Genomic DNA, 20,476 nt, shown 5'->3' on the forward strand with positions numbered 1-20,476 from the left:
GCTCTCTCTCCAGCACACAACTGAGATTTGTACCCAAATGTCCATAACTTTAATGAATGATTTCTTAGGGATGCTATACAGAAACTTATTTTTCCTAAGAGTTTCTTCAGAATTCTGTGGTACTTCTGTTGAATTTTATTTTAAAAGAATTTCTTTTTGGTTGTAGGTCTGCCTTGCATAGAGTCCTGTGAAATCTGTATGAGATGCCACGACAACTACCACATAAAATCTCCAATAAAGAGGAGACTACAAAATACCAGTCTGGCAATATTGTCTCCAGTGATCATTACCTATCCAAAAAGGTTAGTGCAAACAATCTTTCCCAATAGTGCATTATGGAAAAAATTTCTGACCTCTGAATCTTTTGTAGTATTCTGGGATTATTATGAGAAAGTAGGAAGTGGTAAGCCTTGTAGTTGAAGAATACCAGAAAGATGAGACAGGTCTGGAGGCTGAGGATGTGGATCAGTGGTGAAGCATTTGCCTCCTAGTATGTGTGAGACCCTGTGTTCCAGCCTCAGCATTCCTCCAAATAAATTGAGGAGAAAGGGTAATTTTTTTTCCCTCATAACTATATGGCTCAAATGAAAGCCATTTTCTCCATCTTTTGGGCAAGCACTTTAACCACTGAGTAATCTTTCTAGCCCATTCTGCATCCGTTGAAACCAAAAGCATGCCGTTCTCATTAATGACCATGTCTGTACATTTTATTTGGTTTTTGGAGGTAGGGTCTTGCTGTAGCCCAGGCTGACCTTGAATTCACAGGCTGACCTTGAACTCACAGTGATACTCCTATTTTAGCCTCCTGAGTGCTGGGGTTAAAGGTATGCACCACCACTCCTGGCTGTATACATTTGCTTTCTCCTAAAAGCTCTAAATATTTTGCCAGGAGGCTGTAGTATGTTCATGATAGAATATGAAGATTGTATTAGCAGAGTAGTATCATACTTTTTTACCTACTCAGGTTGCTTATTTCTAATTGGAAAGTTTTAAAATGATATGTTTGATGTATGAAACATGTTGAGCACATACCTGATCTTACAAGTGGAAAATTTCATACCTAAATGCATGCTATGGAATTGCCTTCAAAATGCAAGCACACTAAAAAGGTGCAAAACTACATTCAGGTAATATGATTAGGTGTATGTGAAACACAATTTGGATTGGAAGAGAAAGGGGCAGAACAGAGATTATTTTGTATAATGAATATATGTTAATAATTTTTAAAAGAATTTAAAATAAACCTGGGTCTCATCCTCAAGGTATATCACCATGTATGAGTGAATACTTCAAAATCTATAAAAGCCTGAAATCCAAGATACTTCTACACATTTTGGATAAGTGATATTTAATTGGTATTAAATTTAGAGAATGTTCTGGTATAGTTAAACTCTGACTTTTTTACTTTAGGATAATTTGACACTGTTATTCTAACCTTGGTGTGGTCTATGTTAACCACCATGTATATTTTAATCAAAATTATACTAACACTATTAAATGCTCACTAAGGGATTCACAATTAGATAGTCTCATTTGCTCTTTTACTGTTTTAGAAGGAAGAGAAAAACCCAGGCAAAATATTTTCATCTTCACTTCAGAGGACAGTCAGAACAAGATCAGCTTTTGAAGAAATCACCAATGTGAGTATGCTACTGCCTGCTTTGCTTTGGTTTGGCATAAAACTTAGATGGTCTTTACCTTGACAGATCTTTACAGTCTACTGGACACTGACCCTCTATGGAATGTTGAGAAAAGAATTTATCTGGACTCAGTGGCCCAATTACACAAACTTCAGAGGTTCTTTTCCTGGCACATACCATTTGGGTCTTCCCTGCCTCTCTAACCAAAATCATCTCCCTTCTTACTTTCTAGGATATTTTCCCACTAATCCTTCTAGAATCAAAGGTTCAACTTCCTTCTAAACATTAAACTACTCAAATCACAAAGAAAAAAAAGTTGATATAAAGCATTTGACTAGGCAACAGTCTACTTCTTCTACTACAATAATACTAACATTAACCCATCAACACTAGCAATGAACTCTACTTGCAAATAAAGTTGTACATGTGCCAGGCATGGTGGTGCATGCCTTTAATCCCAGCACTCGGGAGGCAGAGGTAGGAGGATTGCCATGAGTTCAAGGCCACCCTGAGACTACATAGTGAATTCCAGGTCAGCCTGGGCTAGAGTGAGAACCTACCTCAAAAAAGAAAAACAATAAAGTTGTACATGTGATGAATGTGTCAATTTATATGTGTGGGAAATGAGAGTTGTATGCACATTTGTATACTAGTATAGAAATCCCCCCTTATATCTAATGTTGTTTTGTATTTGTTTTGAAGGCACATAGCATGACAAGAAATAGCTTACTCTCTATGAAAATCTACTTTTGAGCCACTGGATGAGGGCAGAGGACATAGTGTTATTGACCTCTGGGTCAAGTCACAGTGAAAAGGGAATAATATGAGAGCAACTGATGAGTGGCGGGTCAAGAAGGTCCTGCAAAACTCTGCAGCTTAATAAAAACAGAGCTTACAATGAATGCTGCTGTCACTGCCTTCTTGACAACCAGCAATCATTCATATTCCAGTTTTATTTGTTGGCCTTATGATGCCCCTGATGCCACTCGTCCCCACTGATTCAAGGATTCATTCATGGATTCAGACTGAGAGCACACATTGCATTTACTTGCCTTGTTCTGTTAGCTTTTTTATCTGGAACATTTTCATAGCCTTTCTTTCTTTCTTTCTTTCTTTCTTTCTTTCTTTCTTTCTTTCTTTCTTTCTTTCTTTCTTTCTTTCTTTCTTTCTTTCTTTTTTTGTTTCCCAACTCCTCCTTTTTATAAGCAGTCCTCATATTTTATTGGTCTGAACGTTTTGTGAAACATTCTTCATTAGAATACTGTATAAGTGATGCTTTGGTTTCCTCAGAGTGTCACATGTGATGGCACATGGTGTCTACTGACTTCTCCTTGATATTGGGAACACCTTGTCAAGATGTTGCCTGATTTTTACTGTTTATTGTCTTTCTCTTGAAACTTCTGTTGGACATACTCTTAATAGCTATTTGTTCTTGGCATATCTAGATAACAAAGTCATCAATCATATTTCCTCTTTCCCCTTGAACATCTTAAGAAGCAAAAGTGGAATGTGATATTAATAAAGCACCCTGTCAGTTATTAACAAGTCAGTATGCCTGGCATGGAGATCAGTACTGTATCCTGTACCCCTTGGGAACTCTAATGGCTATCATTTCGTCAATATTTACTAGTACTATTAATTATTTTCCTCTGGCTTCCTCTATGCTGGATTGACTCAGTACTATACTTGTTATGAGGTGTTTGGATTATTGCTTTGACAAACATCCAACCAGGCTGTCTAGGATGGAGACATTGGTCACAACTTTCTTATAAGGACCACTAATTGAGTAATATATGATCCTCTTATATTCCCTCCTTCTCCTTGCTTTTCTGTAGGTTTCTCCAAGTCAACTTGTCCAGTCAAAGAAGAAAGATGATATAGAGTCTATAAAAGATGTTTTCAAGAGCATGAAAAGGAAGACACAGATTCTGCAGTTTGACAGAAATAATCTAAAGAAAGCAAAAACGTAAGACATGATTCAGATGATAGTTTGAGATGACAGAGTCTGTGGATTCATTTTGTCCAACAAGAAATAATGTTTAGTGATCCACAGTGACGACTACCACATTACACCTGGGTGCTTATGTGAGTCTAGCTGTGGTTGCTGAAGAGTTAGTTATAGGTTTCTCTTCTGTCTCTTTTCTCCAAGGCATGCATGCTCTCTCTCTCCCTTCCTCTCTCTCTCTCCCCCTTCCTCTCTCTCTCTCCCTTCCTCCATCAAATAAATAAATGTATATTTGAACAATAAGCCTGGCTTGGATTCTCTAGTACCCACATAAAGTCAGATGTACTAAGCGATGTATGCTTCTGGATTTTGTTTCTAGTGGCAAGAGGCCTTGATGCACCCATACTCAGTGTATTTCTGTTTGCCTCTCTCTGTAAAATAAATAAAAATATTCAAAATAGCCAAACATGGTGGTGAATGCCTTTAACCCTAGCCCTTGTTAGACAGAGGTAGGAGGATTGTTGTGAGTTTGAGGCCTGCCTGAGACTACATAGTGAGTTACAGGTCAACTTGGGCTGCAGTGAGACCTTACCTTGAAGGGGAAAAAAAATACTAAAATATCCAGTCATGGTGGCACATGCCTTTAATCCTAGCACTTGAGAGACAGAGGTAGGAGGATAGCCATGAGTTCAAGGCCACCCTGAGACTACATAGTGAATTCCAGATCAGCCTGAGCTAGAGTGAGACCCTACCTCAGAAAACAAAAGAAAAAAAAGTCAAAATAAATAAATAAGGGCTGGAGAGATGGCTTAATGGTTAAACGCTTGCCTGTGAAGCCTAAGGACCCTGATTCGAGGCTCGGTTCCCCAGGTCCCACGTTAACCAGATGCACAAGGGGGCGCATGCATCTGGAGTTTGTTTGCAGAGGCTGGAAGCCCTGGCGCACCCATACCCTCTTTCTCCCTCTATTTGTCTTTCTCTCTGTGTCTGTCGCTCTCAAATAAATAAATAAATAAAATTAAAAAATAAACAAATAAATGTATTTTTTTAATAGAGTTAGGTATTTTTGCCTTTTGCCTGATCTGAGGAAGAAGTTATCAGTGTGACACCATTAAGTATGATATTAGCTTTTCTTATTTTTTCTACATATTCTCTGTATCAATATTGGGAATTTCATTTCTGTTAGTTTTGTTAATATTTTATTTTATTGACTTAGAGAGAGAACGCGAATGGGCCCACTAGGGCCTCTAGCCATTGCAAACGAACTCCAAACACATGCATCAACATGTGCATCTGGCTTACATGTGTTCTGGGGAGTTGAACCTAGGTCCTTAAGCTTCTCAAGCAAGCACCTTAGCTGCTAAGCCATCTCTCCATCTCCCTTCTGTTGGTTTTTTTAAAATGATTTTTCTTTGAAGGAGTTTCGTAGGATTCCTTCTTTCTTAATTTTATGGAAAAATTTAAGAAGAATTGGTATTGTTTCTTCCCTGAAGGTCTGGTAAAATTCACCAGTGAATCCATCTGGACCTGCACATTTTTTTTAGCTGGCAGAATTTTGGTAACTGCTCGGATCTCCATACTTGTTATAGGTATATTTAAGTGATTAATCTCATCTTGATTTAATTTAGGTAAGTTATATAAATCAAGGAAATCATCCATTTCTTTCAGATTTTCAACATTAGTGGAGTATATGTTCTTATAGTATGTCTCTATGATTTTTTAAGTTTTTCTGGTATCTGTTATGATGCTGTCTTTTTCATCTCTAATTTTATTAATTTGTGTCTCTTCTCTCTTTCTTTTGGTCAGATTTGCTAAGAGTTTATCAATCTTGTTTATCCTTTCAAAGAACCAACTCTTTGTGATCAGATGGAATGCAAGGAATTAATTCAATTTTCCTGTATTTGTTAAGGTTTGCTTTGTGTCCCAACATATTGTATATCTTAAAGAATGTCCCATATTTTGCTGAAAAGAATGTGTATTCTGCAGCATTTGGATGAAATGTCCTGCATATATCTGTTAGGTCCATTTGTTCCATGACCTCATTTAATCCAGATGCCTCTCTGTTTATTTTTTGTGGGGATGACCTGTCAAATGATGAGAATGGGATGTTGAAGTCACCCAGTACATCTGTGTTTGGTTTTATCTGTGACCTTAGTTCTAATAGCATTTGTGTGATGAAGTTGTGAGCCTCCGTGTTAGGTGCATATATATTTAGGATTGTAAAGTCTTCCTGTTGGAGTGTGCTTTTAATGAATATAAAGTAACCTTCCTTATCTTTCCTAACTAATGTTGGACTGAAGTCTACCTTGTCAGATATTAGGGTAGCAACTCCTACTTTGTTTTCTAGGCCCATTGGCTTAAACATTGTTTTCCAGCCTTTCACCCCAAGATAGTGTCCATCCTTTGCTTGTGCTGGCTATGGGGGAGGGGATGGTATGGATGGTGGCTCTAGCTCTCCCACTGGTACATGTGATCTTCTTCCTCATGAGTTGTGCCTCCCTTGATTGCTGCAGTCCTCCCTTCACGTTTCTTGAGTTGAGCATGGAGGCTGCTGTGAGTGGAGAATCCCCTCACCTGGCTTTTCCTGTGGCTCAGGCCAAGCCTGGCAACTGTGGCCCCATGGGCCTGGTGCTGCTGTTTCTTGAGCCACTTCTGCCTGCTTCTGTAGGCTCTCGATGTTCTGTATCTCTCCTTCTTCTCTGCTACCATTGGTAATTTCTTTTACACCTCACTTTTTAGTAGAAGAGTGTATTTTTTGGCGGGGGGGGGATTTTTCTCTCCTAGGCTGCTTTGCCATGGTTTCTATGCCACCATCTTAAGTGGAACTCTCCTAAAGACAATTTTAAATTGTCCTCATCAGGAGGAACTAGTAATCTGTTATGTCAAGCTGAGTATTTTTTAACTTTAAAAATTATTTATTTATTTGAAAGGGAGTTAGGGAGAGACAGAGAAGGAGGGAGAGGCAGATAGGAAGAGAATGGATACACTAGGGCCTCCAGGCACTGTAAACCAACTCCAGATGCATGTGCCACCATGAGCATCTGGTTTATGTGGGTACTGGGGAATCGAACTTGTTTCCTTAGGCTTTGCAGGCAAGTGTCTTAACCACTAAGCCAACTCTATAGCCCAAGCTGAACCTTTTGAGACATTTACTTTCGTGTTATTTAGTAATCAATTAACTTTTATATTCAGAACATTTCCTTCTATTCCTAGAATTTTAATTGTGTAGATATCACCACTACCTAATTTTAGAATTTTTCAACACCATTAAAAGAAGCTTAGGATTTGGCTGGAGAGATAGCTTAACAGCTAAAGGCTTTTGCCTACAAAGAGAAAGGACCCAGGTTTGATACTCCAGGACCCACATAAGGCAGATGTACAAGGTGGTGCATGTGTCTGGAGTTTGTTTGCAGAACTAGAAGCCCTAGCATGTCCATTCTCTCTCTCCCCCCACCTCCACTCTGTTTTCTCTCTGACTCATTACTAGGAATCCTTTTCCTTCCCCTCTTTTACTTCCTACTCCTCTACTTGCTATATATTTTATATCAATTGAAACATGAAACAGTTTTTGGAGGCACTTACTCCTGGTATTTAATCTGGTGGGTTTGCTTCTCTTTAATTCTCTTTTCTCTTATTCACATATTTGTTCTTAAGGTGATTTGGTCACAGTAGGGTATTCACTGTAATGAGTCATGGAATCCTATTCAAAACAAAGTTTTAGGGCTGGAGATGTGGCTTAGCAGTTAAGCGCTTGCCTGTGAAGCCTAAGGACCCTGTTTCGAGGCTTGATTCCCCAGGACCCATGTTAGCTAGATGCACAAGGGGGCACATGCATCTGGGGTTCCTTTGCAGTGGCTGGAAGCCCTGGCATGCTCATTCTTTCTCTCTCTCTCTCTCTCTCTCTGTCTGTCTGTCTGCCTGCCTCTCTCTCTTTCTGTCACTTTCAAATAAATACATAAATAAATAAAATGAACAACAAAAAAATTTAAAAACAAAGTTTGAGATGTAACTCATGTGACTTATTTCTTTGATGACCTTCCTACTTCCTTCATTAGGAAGTGGTCTCATGAACAATCCAAAGTATAGAAAATGTTGTTAAATACCACCAGTGTTAATTATCCTGCCTCTCATTAGCCTTCAATTAATATTAAGTTCTACCTGCATTTTACTAGATGCCTGGTGCTGATAAATAAAGATGAATAAATGCAGCTAGTGAGAAAAATCATTGTATGTAAATAAAGGCAATAAGGTATACATGGAAAAGATTAGCATGAATAATTATTGAAAATGTCATACATGAAGATAATGTAATTTGATTTTAATCCCCTCCCAATACCTTCTTTTGTCCCCCTCCTCACCAAACCCATTCCCCTGAACTCATTCTTTCCAACAAGAACCTCTTCTTTATTGAATTTTTTTTGTCCTCCTCCATCATCCATATTGAAATGTTGATAAGTTCACTTTTGCAGAGATCTTAAGGAGGTAGCAACAGCCACTGTGAATGAGGTTATCGTGTAACAGTCACTTTGTGTCTGGAAGATGGCATCCCAAAGTGTGCCACCTCACCCTCTCGCTCTTAAATTCTTGCTACCTGATCTTTTGAAATGTTCCTTGAGCCTTGGTAGGAGTATTCTAAATGTCTCAGCTTATTATCCCTGAATGCTGAACTTATTCTTAGCACTTTGGCAAGTCTTATATCTCCCCTGTAGTCTCAGCCATCTGCATAAAGAAGCTTCTCTGACCAGAGGAGCAATCAGCACTACCCTGTGGAAGGTGACATAATATAAATATTTAGAGGGCAATTTGGGGTCATAGCATATCCTTTTAGTCAGTCAACAGTAGTGGCTCCCCTCTTTGCAACCATAGGATTTTGGGTTGGTTTTCACTACCAGGCATTTCCCTCCCATGGAATGAGCCTCAGATCCAGCCAGAAAACAGCTGGTTATCCATATGGGTCCACTATAGCACTAATGGGGCTAGTCAGCTGTATAGTACACAGGGTTGTTGAGTAGGTAGGTTAGCCTGTTGATGATTTTTCTCACCCAGTAGTCTGCATGGAACCTTCCAGTACCATGCCAGCTAGCCGGTCATTAGGAGGCTTCCAAATGATACCCAGCTTGAGTTGTCACTATCCTGCTACCAACAACAGCAACATGGACTTTAAGGGAAATACTGTTATTGAAGAATGTTGGGATACAGGCACAGAAACTACATTGTGTGACACTTACTTGATTGGCCATGGTTTACATGGCCATGGCACTTACTCTTGGTAGTTAGTGTGGTGGTTTTGCTTCCCTTTAATTCTCTTTTCTCTTATTGTTAGTCAGGGTTGAATCCCTTTCCATCAGATTAGTTAATGTAACAACAGAATGAGATCATAGATGAGGACTTTAGGAGCTGTATTTTTGTTTTGTTTTGTTTTTTGTTATTCAAGGTAGGGTCTCACTCTGGTCCAGGCTGACCTGGAATTCACTATGTAGTCTCAGGCTAGCCTCAAACTCATGGCGATCCTCCTACCTCTGCCTCCCAAGTGCTGGGATTAAAGGCATGTGCCACCACACATGGCTGGGAGCTGTATTCTTCTTACCAAGACATTCTTTCATTTACAGATGCAATGTGGAACTTGTACGAGTAGGATCTTCTACCAACTCAGTGCCAAACATGGGTATATTCACCACTTCTGAAATACAAATTACCAGCAAAGCACCTGCCTTCAAAGAAGTGTTAGTTTTAATAGAGGAAACTCCTAGGATAAACTCAATCCTCAAGAAGCCACTGAAGAGGTGTATGACTAATGACAAGGTACCCAAGTTAGAGGAGCCACTAACCTTACTCGAGGAGATGGACCACAATGATGAACCTGATATAGAGCCAGTGACTTTTGGGAAGAAGTATAAACCTGAAAAGTCATCCATCACTGAAGATTCAGTACTTGTAAGGCAGAAGATGTGCATACATCAGAGGAAACATTCTTTCCAGAAGAAGTTATTAGCCTCACAGGACAGAAATGGTGAGGAAACTCCTGACTATCTTGACTCCATTGATTGTTTAATACCTACCACTGAGAAGGCAACTCTCTCCACAATACCCTTATACTCAAAGGATACATCCACCAGTCAAGGAGAGACTGGTAGCACTAAAAATAAGCCACATGCCACTAACAACATAGTGTCCACAAATGTAAAAAATACACTAAAAATACAGAAAATAATTTCAGGAAAGGAGATATTCATCAAGTATCCATCATTCTTTGAAAAGGAAAATTTTCAGAAAAGAAAGTGTACTGTTCAGGCAGTCCCCTTTGTGTCAGAACAGTCAGAGCAGCATAAAATAATTAGTAATGACCAACAATTGTTCTGTACTGAGTCAATTATGAAGGGGTTCCCAACACAGTCAACTATATTGGAACAGAAGAAGCACACTGGTGCACAGGAGGCATCCTTCTCAATGTCAGTGATCATACCAAAGAGTTCTAATGCAACAAATAATAAGGAACCAATGGCTTTAAAAAAGGGATGTACTAACGACAAGGAATTCTTCATTGAGTTGTTTTCTTCAAACACTTCAGCCTGTGAAGAGAATCCTAATGAAGATGGCAGTACTTTTTACAGGACATGTGTGTCCCAGAAGTCTTTGGACTTAGGAGAGAAAGAGAAGAGTCACATCAAAAATGACTCCCCCCCAAATCTGGTGCACTCACAGAAAAATATCAATGCACAAGAAGTAAAATTTTTCAATAAGTTGTTTGAGAAGAAAGACTCTTTGCCTGAGACAGGAACAAATCAGGAAAGGATTGTTGCTGAAGAGCAGGTATTCCTGTTAAACAAAGTTGTAGCTTCTTGTGTGAACACCAGTGATGATAACGAGTCCCTCATTGAGCAGCCACTGGCCTCTCAGGTGCATTCATGCATTTTGGAGAAGGCCATTAAGAAATGTTTCGATATACAGGAGAAGTCCAGCACTGAAGAGATGGCTGTCTTCAAGGAGCAAACCATAGATACCAAGGCTTACTTCAAAGACTATTTGTCCTTGCAGGAGAATCTCAGATCTGAGGTAGTGGTTTTCCTGAAGGATCTGTTAGCCTGTGTGGAAAATAACAGACCTGGTAAGGAAGTTATTATGAAGGAGCCCTTGGCCATGCAGGAAAAATCCTATACTAACACAGAGGCTACCATTTGCACCAAGGCTCACTTCGAAGACGATTTGGCCTTGCCACAGAAGCTCACACCTGAGGTGGTGATGTTCCTGATGGATATATTGGCCTGTCTGCAAAATACCAGAAAGGAGAAGGAAGTTATCATGAGTGAGCCCTTGTCCTTGCAGGAGAAGCCCAACACTAAGACAGAGGCTACCCTGAATGGATCTTCGACCTTGAATAATTCTAAAAGAAAGCTAGAGACTCCTGCAAAGGAGATATTACTTTGGCGGGAAAAGCCCATATTTGAGGAAGATACTCCTGCTGAGTATTCAGAAGCCGCAGTCTTGGAGGATCCAGAAGAAGCGGTCTTGCAGGAGCCCTTGGTCGTGGAAGAGCCATTGGTCTTGCACTTGCCCTTGGTCTTGCAAAAGAAGACTATATCTAAGATAGATGCTATCCTGAAGGAATCATTGGCCTTAGAAGAGAATCCCAGCATTGAGGAGGAAGCCAATCCTAAGGAGTCCTTGGCCTTTCATGATAAATTTAGCATTACGAAGTACAATATCCTCAAATACCCATTAGCCTTTCAGGAAAAGTCCAACATTGAACCCCCATTTAAGGACACATTAACTCTGAATGAGAAATGCACTACTTTCAAGGAGTCATCCTTTAAGCATCCATTTTCTATAGAAGAGAATCCTACCCAAGATGCCATTTTACACAAAAGAATTTTTATCTCTCCAGTTGTGAACAGTTCCCACGTGTTTCAAAGTGCCATTGAATCCCAAAAAGACAAGGTCAGTGTTTTCAACATGTCCTCCACTGCCATCAAGTCCAGTTTATGTAAATCTGACGTGCAAAACCTTTTCTCGTCTGTGAGCAGAATACAGAATAAGGTATTTATCTTGCTTGTGTCTTAAGTTGGGTGAAGTGTTCTTTCTTGCCCTGGAGGTAATTCATAGAAAAGGGATATTCTTTTGTTGCTAAACATTGCACCCAGGGCCTTATACATGCAAAGTATAACTAATCAAACAATTTGCTTCCCAAGCAATTAATTCACATAGAGTAAGTTGTTGGTGGCAGGGCATACATTGCACCTAGTGAGGACAGATTGTCTTTGGACTTCCTTCTGGTTTTATTTAATGAGAGGTGATACATAATCTTTTCTTTCACATTTCTCATAGCCTGAATTTGTCCATGAAATGGTGATGAATTTAGCAGCCTCTCTGGCATTTTCATATTATATCAAGCTTATCTGGCAGAATATCTTGAAATCCTGGTTTTATAGTGATAGACCTTAAGGATCAGAAAACATTGCCCCCTAAAGCCTAGGACATTGTGATATCTCCCAAAGAAAGTGGTCTTTTAAGTTGTGAATTACAAGATTGAAAGGATGAGATTTAGTAAGCAGAAATAGAAAAGTACCATATTGTAAATAAATCAACCTACGTAAAGGTGTAGAGGGAGAAAATGGCTAGTAAGATGAATTGGGACAGATTAAAATATTGAGACACCTAACAAGTGATAAAAAAAACTGGATATATATATATGTAATGAGGAAATGAAAATATCTTTTTAAGAGAAGCTTGAAGTTACTTGTATAAAGAACATCTTTTTGCTTGGATAGAGCAGGTGAAGACCGGTGACATATCTGAAATAATGAGATGAAACTACCTTTTAAAGAGAAGCTTGAAGTTATCTGTATAAAGAGCATCTTTTTGCTTGGGTAGAGAAGGCATATACTTGGCAGATGCTCGTCTCTATACTATCTGAGGATGACAGGGTCAAGAGGTGTTGTGATAGCCCAGAGCACATGAGGCTTGAGTAGTCTTGGTAGAAGACAGTGGGGACAAAATGATTCATCCATAGTATGTATGAGCTAAACTTTCTGTTCCCTCTTTTTTCTAATGTGTTTCTGATGATTTTAAGCAGATTCAGGAAGATAGTGACACATTGGGAAAGAATGAATTGGAAGTCCATGATCCACTATTTAACTCTGTTTATACAAAGGAAATCTTCAGTTACTTGAAGGAGAGAGAGGTATGTACATAGGTAGTTGTGGGGTGTACAATAATTGCTGTTTCTCATTTCCTCCTCATTCCACCCTCTAGCATGCAAGATGTAAGGGGAAGTGATAATCGTGGTAAAGAAAGCTACAATAGCACCAACGAACACCTATTGGTAGCTTTGTGTGAGTTGGGCATTATGTAATCTATAGATACTATCTTGTTCTTCTAATAATTCCATGATGCTAGGAATTGTTATCCATTTTTTTTTTTTACATACAGGAGTAACTGCCCTGGTTTTCATGCTATTACATGGTATAACTGTGATAGGAACAAAACATCTGATTACCTTTAACATGAAGACCATAATCCTGCATCTTTATGTTCAGTTGCTGAGAAAATAGTATCAGACACAAAAATTTTAAAGCAGTTTGTATCTTAGGAACTTCTGTTAGAGATCTTTCTCTGACCTTATATTTAAGATTATGCCCATTGTTGAGTCTTCAACCTGGTTTAGATTTATTTTCCTTTGAAATGTGCCAGTTTCTTTTATTACTAAGACCAATTAATTCCAAATTCCTTCTGTCTCTCAGTGATACAGATAAGAACAAATTTATGTACAAAGAAGAATTTGTTGCAGGTCATGTGTAAAAGAGTGGGTGAATATCTCATGTTCTTAGATAAAGAATTGATTATCTAACTTCATAGCCCATGCTTTTGCTAGTGTATAGATAATGTTCAACTTATGAAGGAGATCATATCCATATGAACCCATGTAATTTGAAACATACAAACTTAACCACAATGTTCAGTATGAAATTTACTATGTTTATCCTTGTGATTGTGTGACTGGTAGAGCTATGGCTTGCTCATCATACCCAACATTGAAAGAGTGGATTTGAACACATCATGCTAGCCCTGGAAAAAATCAAAATTAAAAACTAAAGTACAGTTTCAACTGAATGTGTATTGCTTTTGTTCCATCATAAGGTAAAACAGAAATCAGTAAGTTGAACCATTGTTAGTCAGGACCATCAGTACCTTAGAGAAAATAGGAGACAATTCTGCTTTTCTAATTTTGTGTGTGTGTGTGTGTGTGTGTGTGTGTGTGTGTGTGTGTGTGATTGTATTCTCTTGTAATCTTGGGAGAACTTAAAACATAGCTCCACTTTAGTCTTTCTAAGTCAAAATCTGAAGTTTAATAAGATCCTCAAGTAGTATGGTCTATGTCAAATTTGGAGAAGCATTGGTCTATATAGCACAGTATAGCATGGTGTTGATGGAATTGCAAAGAAGAGGGAAAAGTCTTCTGACATCCATCTATAGAAGGCTTGTCCAACCTTTTGATATTATGACATGACATTGTCATCTACAAATGTGCTGGACTACGCAAATTGCTATCCTGGGATGCATGTGGCTTATGGGCCACAAGTTGGGCTCACTTCATCTATAGCTAAAGTGAGTCCTCACCCTTATTTGCTCTGAATTCCTCAATATACATTCTGACACTTGACTATCGTGTGTCCATTTCCCAAAGAGATCTAGAATTTATTTAGAAAGGGGTACATTGAACTGCCCCATCTGATGTTAGTTGAACATAATGAGTAAGACTATGACAGTGAAGGAAATTGATAAGTTATAATTTTGAACTATAAGAAGAGTTTATTAACATTTGCTTTTCATTGACACTAGGAAAAACTTATACTTCAAAAATACATGCATAGGCAGACTGAGCTCAGTGCCTATATGAGGGCCATTCTTGTGGACTGGTTGGTGGAGGTACAGGTAAGCCTGACTACTGCTTCCTTAAGGAGCTTTCCCCTCCCCAGGTGAGGTCTCACTCTAGCCCATGCTGACCTGGAATTCACTATGTAGTCTCAGGGTGGCCTCGAATTTGCAGAGATCCTCCTACCTCTGCTTCCAGAGTGCTGGGATTAAAGGCGTGTGCCACCACACTCGGCGGAGCTTCTGTTTTCTTTCTCAGTCATTAAATACCACAAACCACACCATGCTAACAAATTACTGCAGAGCCTAAGAAAGCATAGTTCGTACCCTCAATAAGGTTATGCTTTCAATGATATAGTCACTTATGATGACAAGTAAGTATAACACCAAATCTGATTGCCTGTCCTTGACTTGTGCTGTATATGTTCAGAACTTGTTAGGTTTTAACTTCTGATTGGCTGGAGGTTTAACCTCTTATGACTGACTGATACTCACTTGTTTATAGGAGGATACTTTTGAAACCAATGTTCTTTTATATCGAGCTAAATTGTAGTGCACTAGAAAGAAGGACCCATTAGGGCCAAACTAATTGTTCAAGTACAGAGGCTTATGTAAGCAAGATTTATTTTGTTTCAGCACTCTTTTTATTCTTTGGATAACAACCAGAAATCATTTAGAATGTACTTCACAGAATATTTGTTAAAAATGGTTGTGTGTGCATGTGAGCGTGTATGTGTGTTTCTGAGTGAGTCAAAGCAGAGAGAGGAAGAGAGAGAATGGGCTCATGAGGACCTCTTTCTGATGCATTATGAGGGTACTGGGGAATTACATCTAGACCACAGGCTTTGCAAGAAAGTCCCTTTAACTGCTGAGCCATCTCCCTAGCCCCCCTTCCATATTATTTCTGTGTGTCTTTTCATTTTTAAGGTTTTTCTCATCCTTTATTTAAAAATCATTAATCATATAAGACAAGCATTAATGCACATATGTGAATATATTATTCACATCTCAAACATACCTATTTAATTGGCTACAGGGCTTATGATAAGGAAATGTCATGGTATACACATTGCCATACAACTTGATCTTTTTCCTAAATCACGGGCACACGTGTGTGCACATGTGCGCATACACACACACACACACACACACACACACACACACACACACGCACACGCACACACACACGGGGGTGGGGGAAGAAAGAGACTGACTGAATCACTTTTAATCACTTTTTTAGTCCAGACTGCCCTTACACCTAAGATCCTTCTGCCACAGCTTCCAGAGTACTGGATCACAGCGTGTGCCACTATACTTCTTTTGTTTCTTGTTTCATTTTTTGGTGTGTGTAAATGTGAACACATACATACTACAGCACATGGGGGGATGTGAGAGGGCAACACTGGGTATCACTCCTCACCTACTGCCTTGTTTTGGGCAGATACTCATACTGCTAACCATTGTATTCACCAGGCTAGCTGGCCCATGAGCTGCTGGGGAATTCTCCTGCTTCTACTTCCCATATTTCCATAGATAGTCTAGTGTAATAGATGCTCACACTACTGCATCGAGTTTTCTATAGTATCGGGGGATCTGAACTCAGGTACTCAGCTTGCATGGCCAGTGCTTTATCCACTGAGCCATATTGCCAGAACCTTTGCTTTTTGAAGCTGAGCATGGTGGCATACACCTGAAATCCTCACAATTAGGAAGTGGAGGCATCAGGAACTCAAGGCCATCTTTAGCTACACAGCATGTTTGAAGCAGCCTGGCTACATGAGACCCATGCTCAAGACAGAACAAAAGATAAATATCACTCATTTTTCCATGTAAGTCTAATTATATTGCATTCTTTAAAAATGTCTCCATAATTCTCTTTTGTGAATTTTAATCTTTACTTAGTTTACTAGCCCCTTTGATAGAGCTGATCTATTACCATATCCTAAGGCAAGGTTAAATAATTTGTCCATTTTCATTCATTTCTTTTTCTGTTTTTTTTTTTTAAATTTAGATTAGTTTAAGCTTTAGGTCCAGATGATTCTTATTTAATATATTATATTTTCATTATGTAATTAATTTCTTTGAAATTTTGTATGTGAATCTGTGTTCTTTAATTTTGTTTGGCATTTTAAGAGTTCTTTAAATTTAAATTTTAATGTTTCCTTGGTTCCAAGAAATTTTTATCTATAATTTTGTTAGTATTATCATTACACTTTCCCTCTTTTTCTTTTTCTGTTGATTTCCATTTTCAAACACTTTGTCAAGAGTTGACTTGCAGTAGGTTGCAGAAAAGAAACTGCTTGTTAACCTATGAAACTCTGTCATAAGCATATTGTCTGCAAATAGGTTATCAGCAGGTTCCCCAGTAATGTAATTTTCATATCAGTCAACAAGGTGATTTCCTTTCCTACCACCTTATTCATTTACAAGCATAAATAGCTCTCTGTACTGCACCTTTTTGCTGGCAAGTAGTGGGATTTGCCAAAGCCCAGTGTATAGGGTCCAGGACAACAAAGTATCTGTTGTCCCAGGCCAGTGACTCAATGTTTCTTTGTTGCTGCTGTACAATTTGCCTTGGTGCTAATTTCTTTTTGAGGGTGGAGGAGAGAATGAGAGAGGAGGTTAAGTGTGATTGTAGGTTTCAATCATTCATTCATATATTACCCATATACTTACATGTTACCCTTTAATACCAGAATGCATGCATGGGTGGCCAAGTGCTGGCTACATAATTTGTGTCAGAGGCATTATCCTCAAAGAACTGCCATTTTCTGTTCCTGCCATTTTTCTTGTTTTCAATTTCTACTCAAGTTGTGTTAGCTTTGATTTTTCATGTGTATGAGCTCTTAAAATTCTTTTCTTATGAAATTCTTTTTTTTTAATTTTTTTTAAAATATTTTATTTATTTATTTGAGAGTGACAGACACAGACAGAAAGACAGATAGAGGGAGAGAGAGAGAGAATGGGCGTGCCAGGGCCTCCAGCCTCTGCAAATGAACTCCAGACGTGTGCGCCCCCTTGTGCATCTGGCCAACGTGGGACCTGGGGAACCGAGCCTCGAACCGGGGTCCTTAGGCTTCACAGGCAAGCGCTTAACCGCTAAGCCATCTCTCCAGCCCTTCTTATGAAATTCTTGGACAAAGACAGTCAGTAGAATCCAGCTTACTCAATTTGCTAAGCTGTGTATCCTGATAGTGGGGGCAACTCTACCCAAAGGCAAGGATGCCTTTAATTCATATAAAGATATTATTAACTTAGTAAGAGAAATGTGTGAAGGTCTACATTCACACAAAGAAGGTATATTTTTTTCTAATTTGCACATAAGTTCCATATGGGCCAGCATAAACCTTTGTTCTAGGGCTATGGGAAAGGCTTGTTATGGATTGCAAAGGCAATGTAATAAGAAAAAGAAAGGAAGTGAGTCATGCTACTAATGTTTTCAAAGCTTGCAGTTCTCTTCCAAATTGTGCTATCAGTACTTGCACCTGAATAATATATTCTAATAGAATATATAATTTGGAAAATTAATAAAGAAACAAGTCTGTATCTCTGGGGGAAGTTACAAGTTGCAAGCATATGGGGGAAAGCAAAAATCTGAGTCATAGGGTTCAAAGACAGAGGATATGTCCATTTGAGGTACTCACAGAAAAGCTAGAACCTTTTGGTCTGGTTGTAAGATTGTATACCTTCCCAATTGTATAGACACTTGCAGTGCCAGGGTCCTCAGAGACACGGGAGTAATACACAGGAATGTCCCTAAATCAGTTTCCAAATTCCTCCTAATGTCCCAACTGGTTAGGTACTCTCCTTGATGTCATAAACAGTTTAGGTTTCTAGATTAGTCTGAGACCAACTATTTAGCTAGAATATATGAAGATTCCTGTCTTATTTGTATATTCTTTGAGATGAACTTGGAGATGAGTCATGAGACCCTGTACTTGGCTGTGAAGCTGGTGGATCACTACCTAATGAAGGTATTTTGTACGAAAAGCAGCCTACAACTCCTTGGATCCACTGCCCTTTGGATTGCTGCAAAATTTGAGGTGAGTTTGAATCTCTAAGGCCTAGAGAGAACTTAAGAAGTAACCACTCAAAACAGAATGAGCATGTCAATGTAGTTGTACATACATATGTATACACATGTGTGTAAACATTTATGTGGATATCCAATTACATATGTACAAATATTTTTCCATCATTTTTCTCTTATTTCATCAAGGCTAGAAATTTGTTGTTGGTTGTCACTGGTAGTTTATTTGTTTTGGCATCAGCAAGGTTCTTTCATGTCCTTTGTGAAGATTTATAATGTGCACATGTGACTGATTAAAGAGGTAGTTTTTTGAAAATTTTCTTCTTGGGCTTGAGAGACGGCTTAGCAGTTAAGTGCTTGCCTGTGAAGCCTAAGAACCCTGGTTTGAGGCTCAGTTCCCCAGGACCCACGTTAGCCAGATGCACAAGGGGGACCATGCATGTGGAGTTCTTTTGCAGTGGCTGGAGGCCATGGTGCATCCATTTTCTCTCTCTGCCTCTTTCTCTCTCTGTCTCTCTCATATAAATAAAAATAAATGAAAAAATATTTTAAGAAATACTCTTCTCTTTTATGTTTGTCTTCTGGGCCCCTTTTCTTTATATTTTTGTACTTTATCTCTCTCTCTTTATCTCCTTTCTATTTAGCATTGCGTGTGTGTGTATGTGACATGTATGTTCTAATGTGAATGCCATGTGTGTATAGATGAGGAGGCCAGAGAAAGATGTCTGTGTTCTACTCTTTCACATTTGCCTTATTATCCTGAAACAGTCTCTCACTGAACATGGATCTGCCTGTATTTTTTGTTACACTAGCTTATGAGGGTACCTTAGCAATCCGCCTGTCTACCCACCACAGAGCTGGAGTTGTACTACACCTGGTCATTTATAGCTATTTACATGAGTATTGGCAATTGAACTCAAGTCTTCATGATTGCATAAAAAGTGCATTTAAAATGTAGTGAATCTGAAAGTAGTTGAAATAGATATTTTTGAAATAGCAATATAAGCATGAGTGGGTTAATTTACCTTCATGACTATACTCAAGCTTGCGAATCTCTCCAATTCTTTACCTTCTTAGATATGAATGATCTAATAGATTTTCTCTCTTTTTGCTTCAGTTATGCTGCTTGTATGAAACTAGGATTTAGTAAAGAGAGGCATCTTTTTTTTTTTTTTTTCAAGGTAGGGTCTCACTCTAGCTCAGGATGACCTGGAATTCACTATGTAGTCTCAGGGTGGTGTTGAACTCAAAGCGATCCTCCTACCAATGCCTCTCAAGTTCTGGGATTAAAGGCATATGCCCCCATGCCTGGCTTAACAATGTTTATTAGTTATATTTTGCATGTGCATGTACATATAGTGTGTACCTGTGTGTGTATGTGTTTGCATGTGTGTGGGATCATATGTGTACAGGTACACATATGTGGAGACCAGAAGTAGACATGGATCTTCTTTGATGGCTCTTCAGCTTATTGACTCAGGCAGAGCCTCTTACTTGAATCCAGAGTTCACTGAGCTAGTCGAGCGAGCTAGCTTGTCCTAGGAATCCCCATGTCAGCCTGGCATTCACATGGCTGGTGGTGATCTTTGTCCTCACACTTGTATGGCAAGTGTTTTACAGACTGAGCCATATTTCTAGACTATTAGTGGTTTATTTTAGTGGTAGTAACATTTATTAGGGTTTTGAGCAACTTTGGAACTGTGGATTTTGGGCCTGAAGAGATGGGTCAGCTGTTAAAGGCACTTGCTTGAAAAGGCTACCATCTTTGGTTAGATCCACCTGTACCCACATAAAGCCAGACATACAACCTGGCACATGCATGTGGATTTCATCTGCAGCAACAAGAGGCCCTACTGTGCCCATATCTTCTCTCAAATAAATCTAAATATTTTTCAATACACTGTGGTTTTTGTGAAGATTTTTACTAAACCCTCCTTCTCTTCACTACTCATTTCTTTTCTATGTTGTCTTTCTCTTCCCTATTGTTTCTTC

The 20,476-nt window shown here is 38.9% G+C and overlaps 1 protein-coding gene across 1 annotated transcript in view; it reads left to right on the forward strand.

The window, feature by feature from the left end:
* Nucleotides 1–203: 203 nt before the first annotated feature.
* LOC101612240 (G2/mitotic-specific cyclin-B3-like) overlaps nt 204–20,476 on the forward strand; it is a 28,034-nt gene continuing 7,761 nt past the window's right edge. The window contains exons 1-7 of the mRNA XM_045139866.1: nt 204–302; nt 1,554–1,640; nt 3,476–3,606; nt 9,195–9,513; nt 12,653–12,763; nt 14,422–14,514; nt 18,360–18,497. Of these exons, the coding sequence (XP_044995801.1) occupies nt 204–302; nt 1,554–1,640; nt 3,476–3,606; nt 9,195–9,513; nt 12,653–12,763; nt 14,422–14,514; nt 18,360–18,497 (978 nt within the window). The remainder of the gene's footprint in view (nt 303–1,553; nt 1,641–3,475; nt 3,607–9,194; nt 9,514–12,652; nt 12,764–14,421; nt 14,515–18,359; nt 18,498–20,476) is intronic.

This window comes from Jaculus jaculus, chromosome X, assembly GCF_020740685.1.
Source record: "Jaculus jaculus isolate mJacJac1 chromosome X, mJacJac1.mat.Y.cur, whole genome shotgun sequence".
In the NCBI taxonomy this organism is placed as follows: Eukaryota; Metazoa; Chordata; class Mammalia; order Rodentia; family Dipodidae; genus Jaculus; species Jaculus jaculus.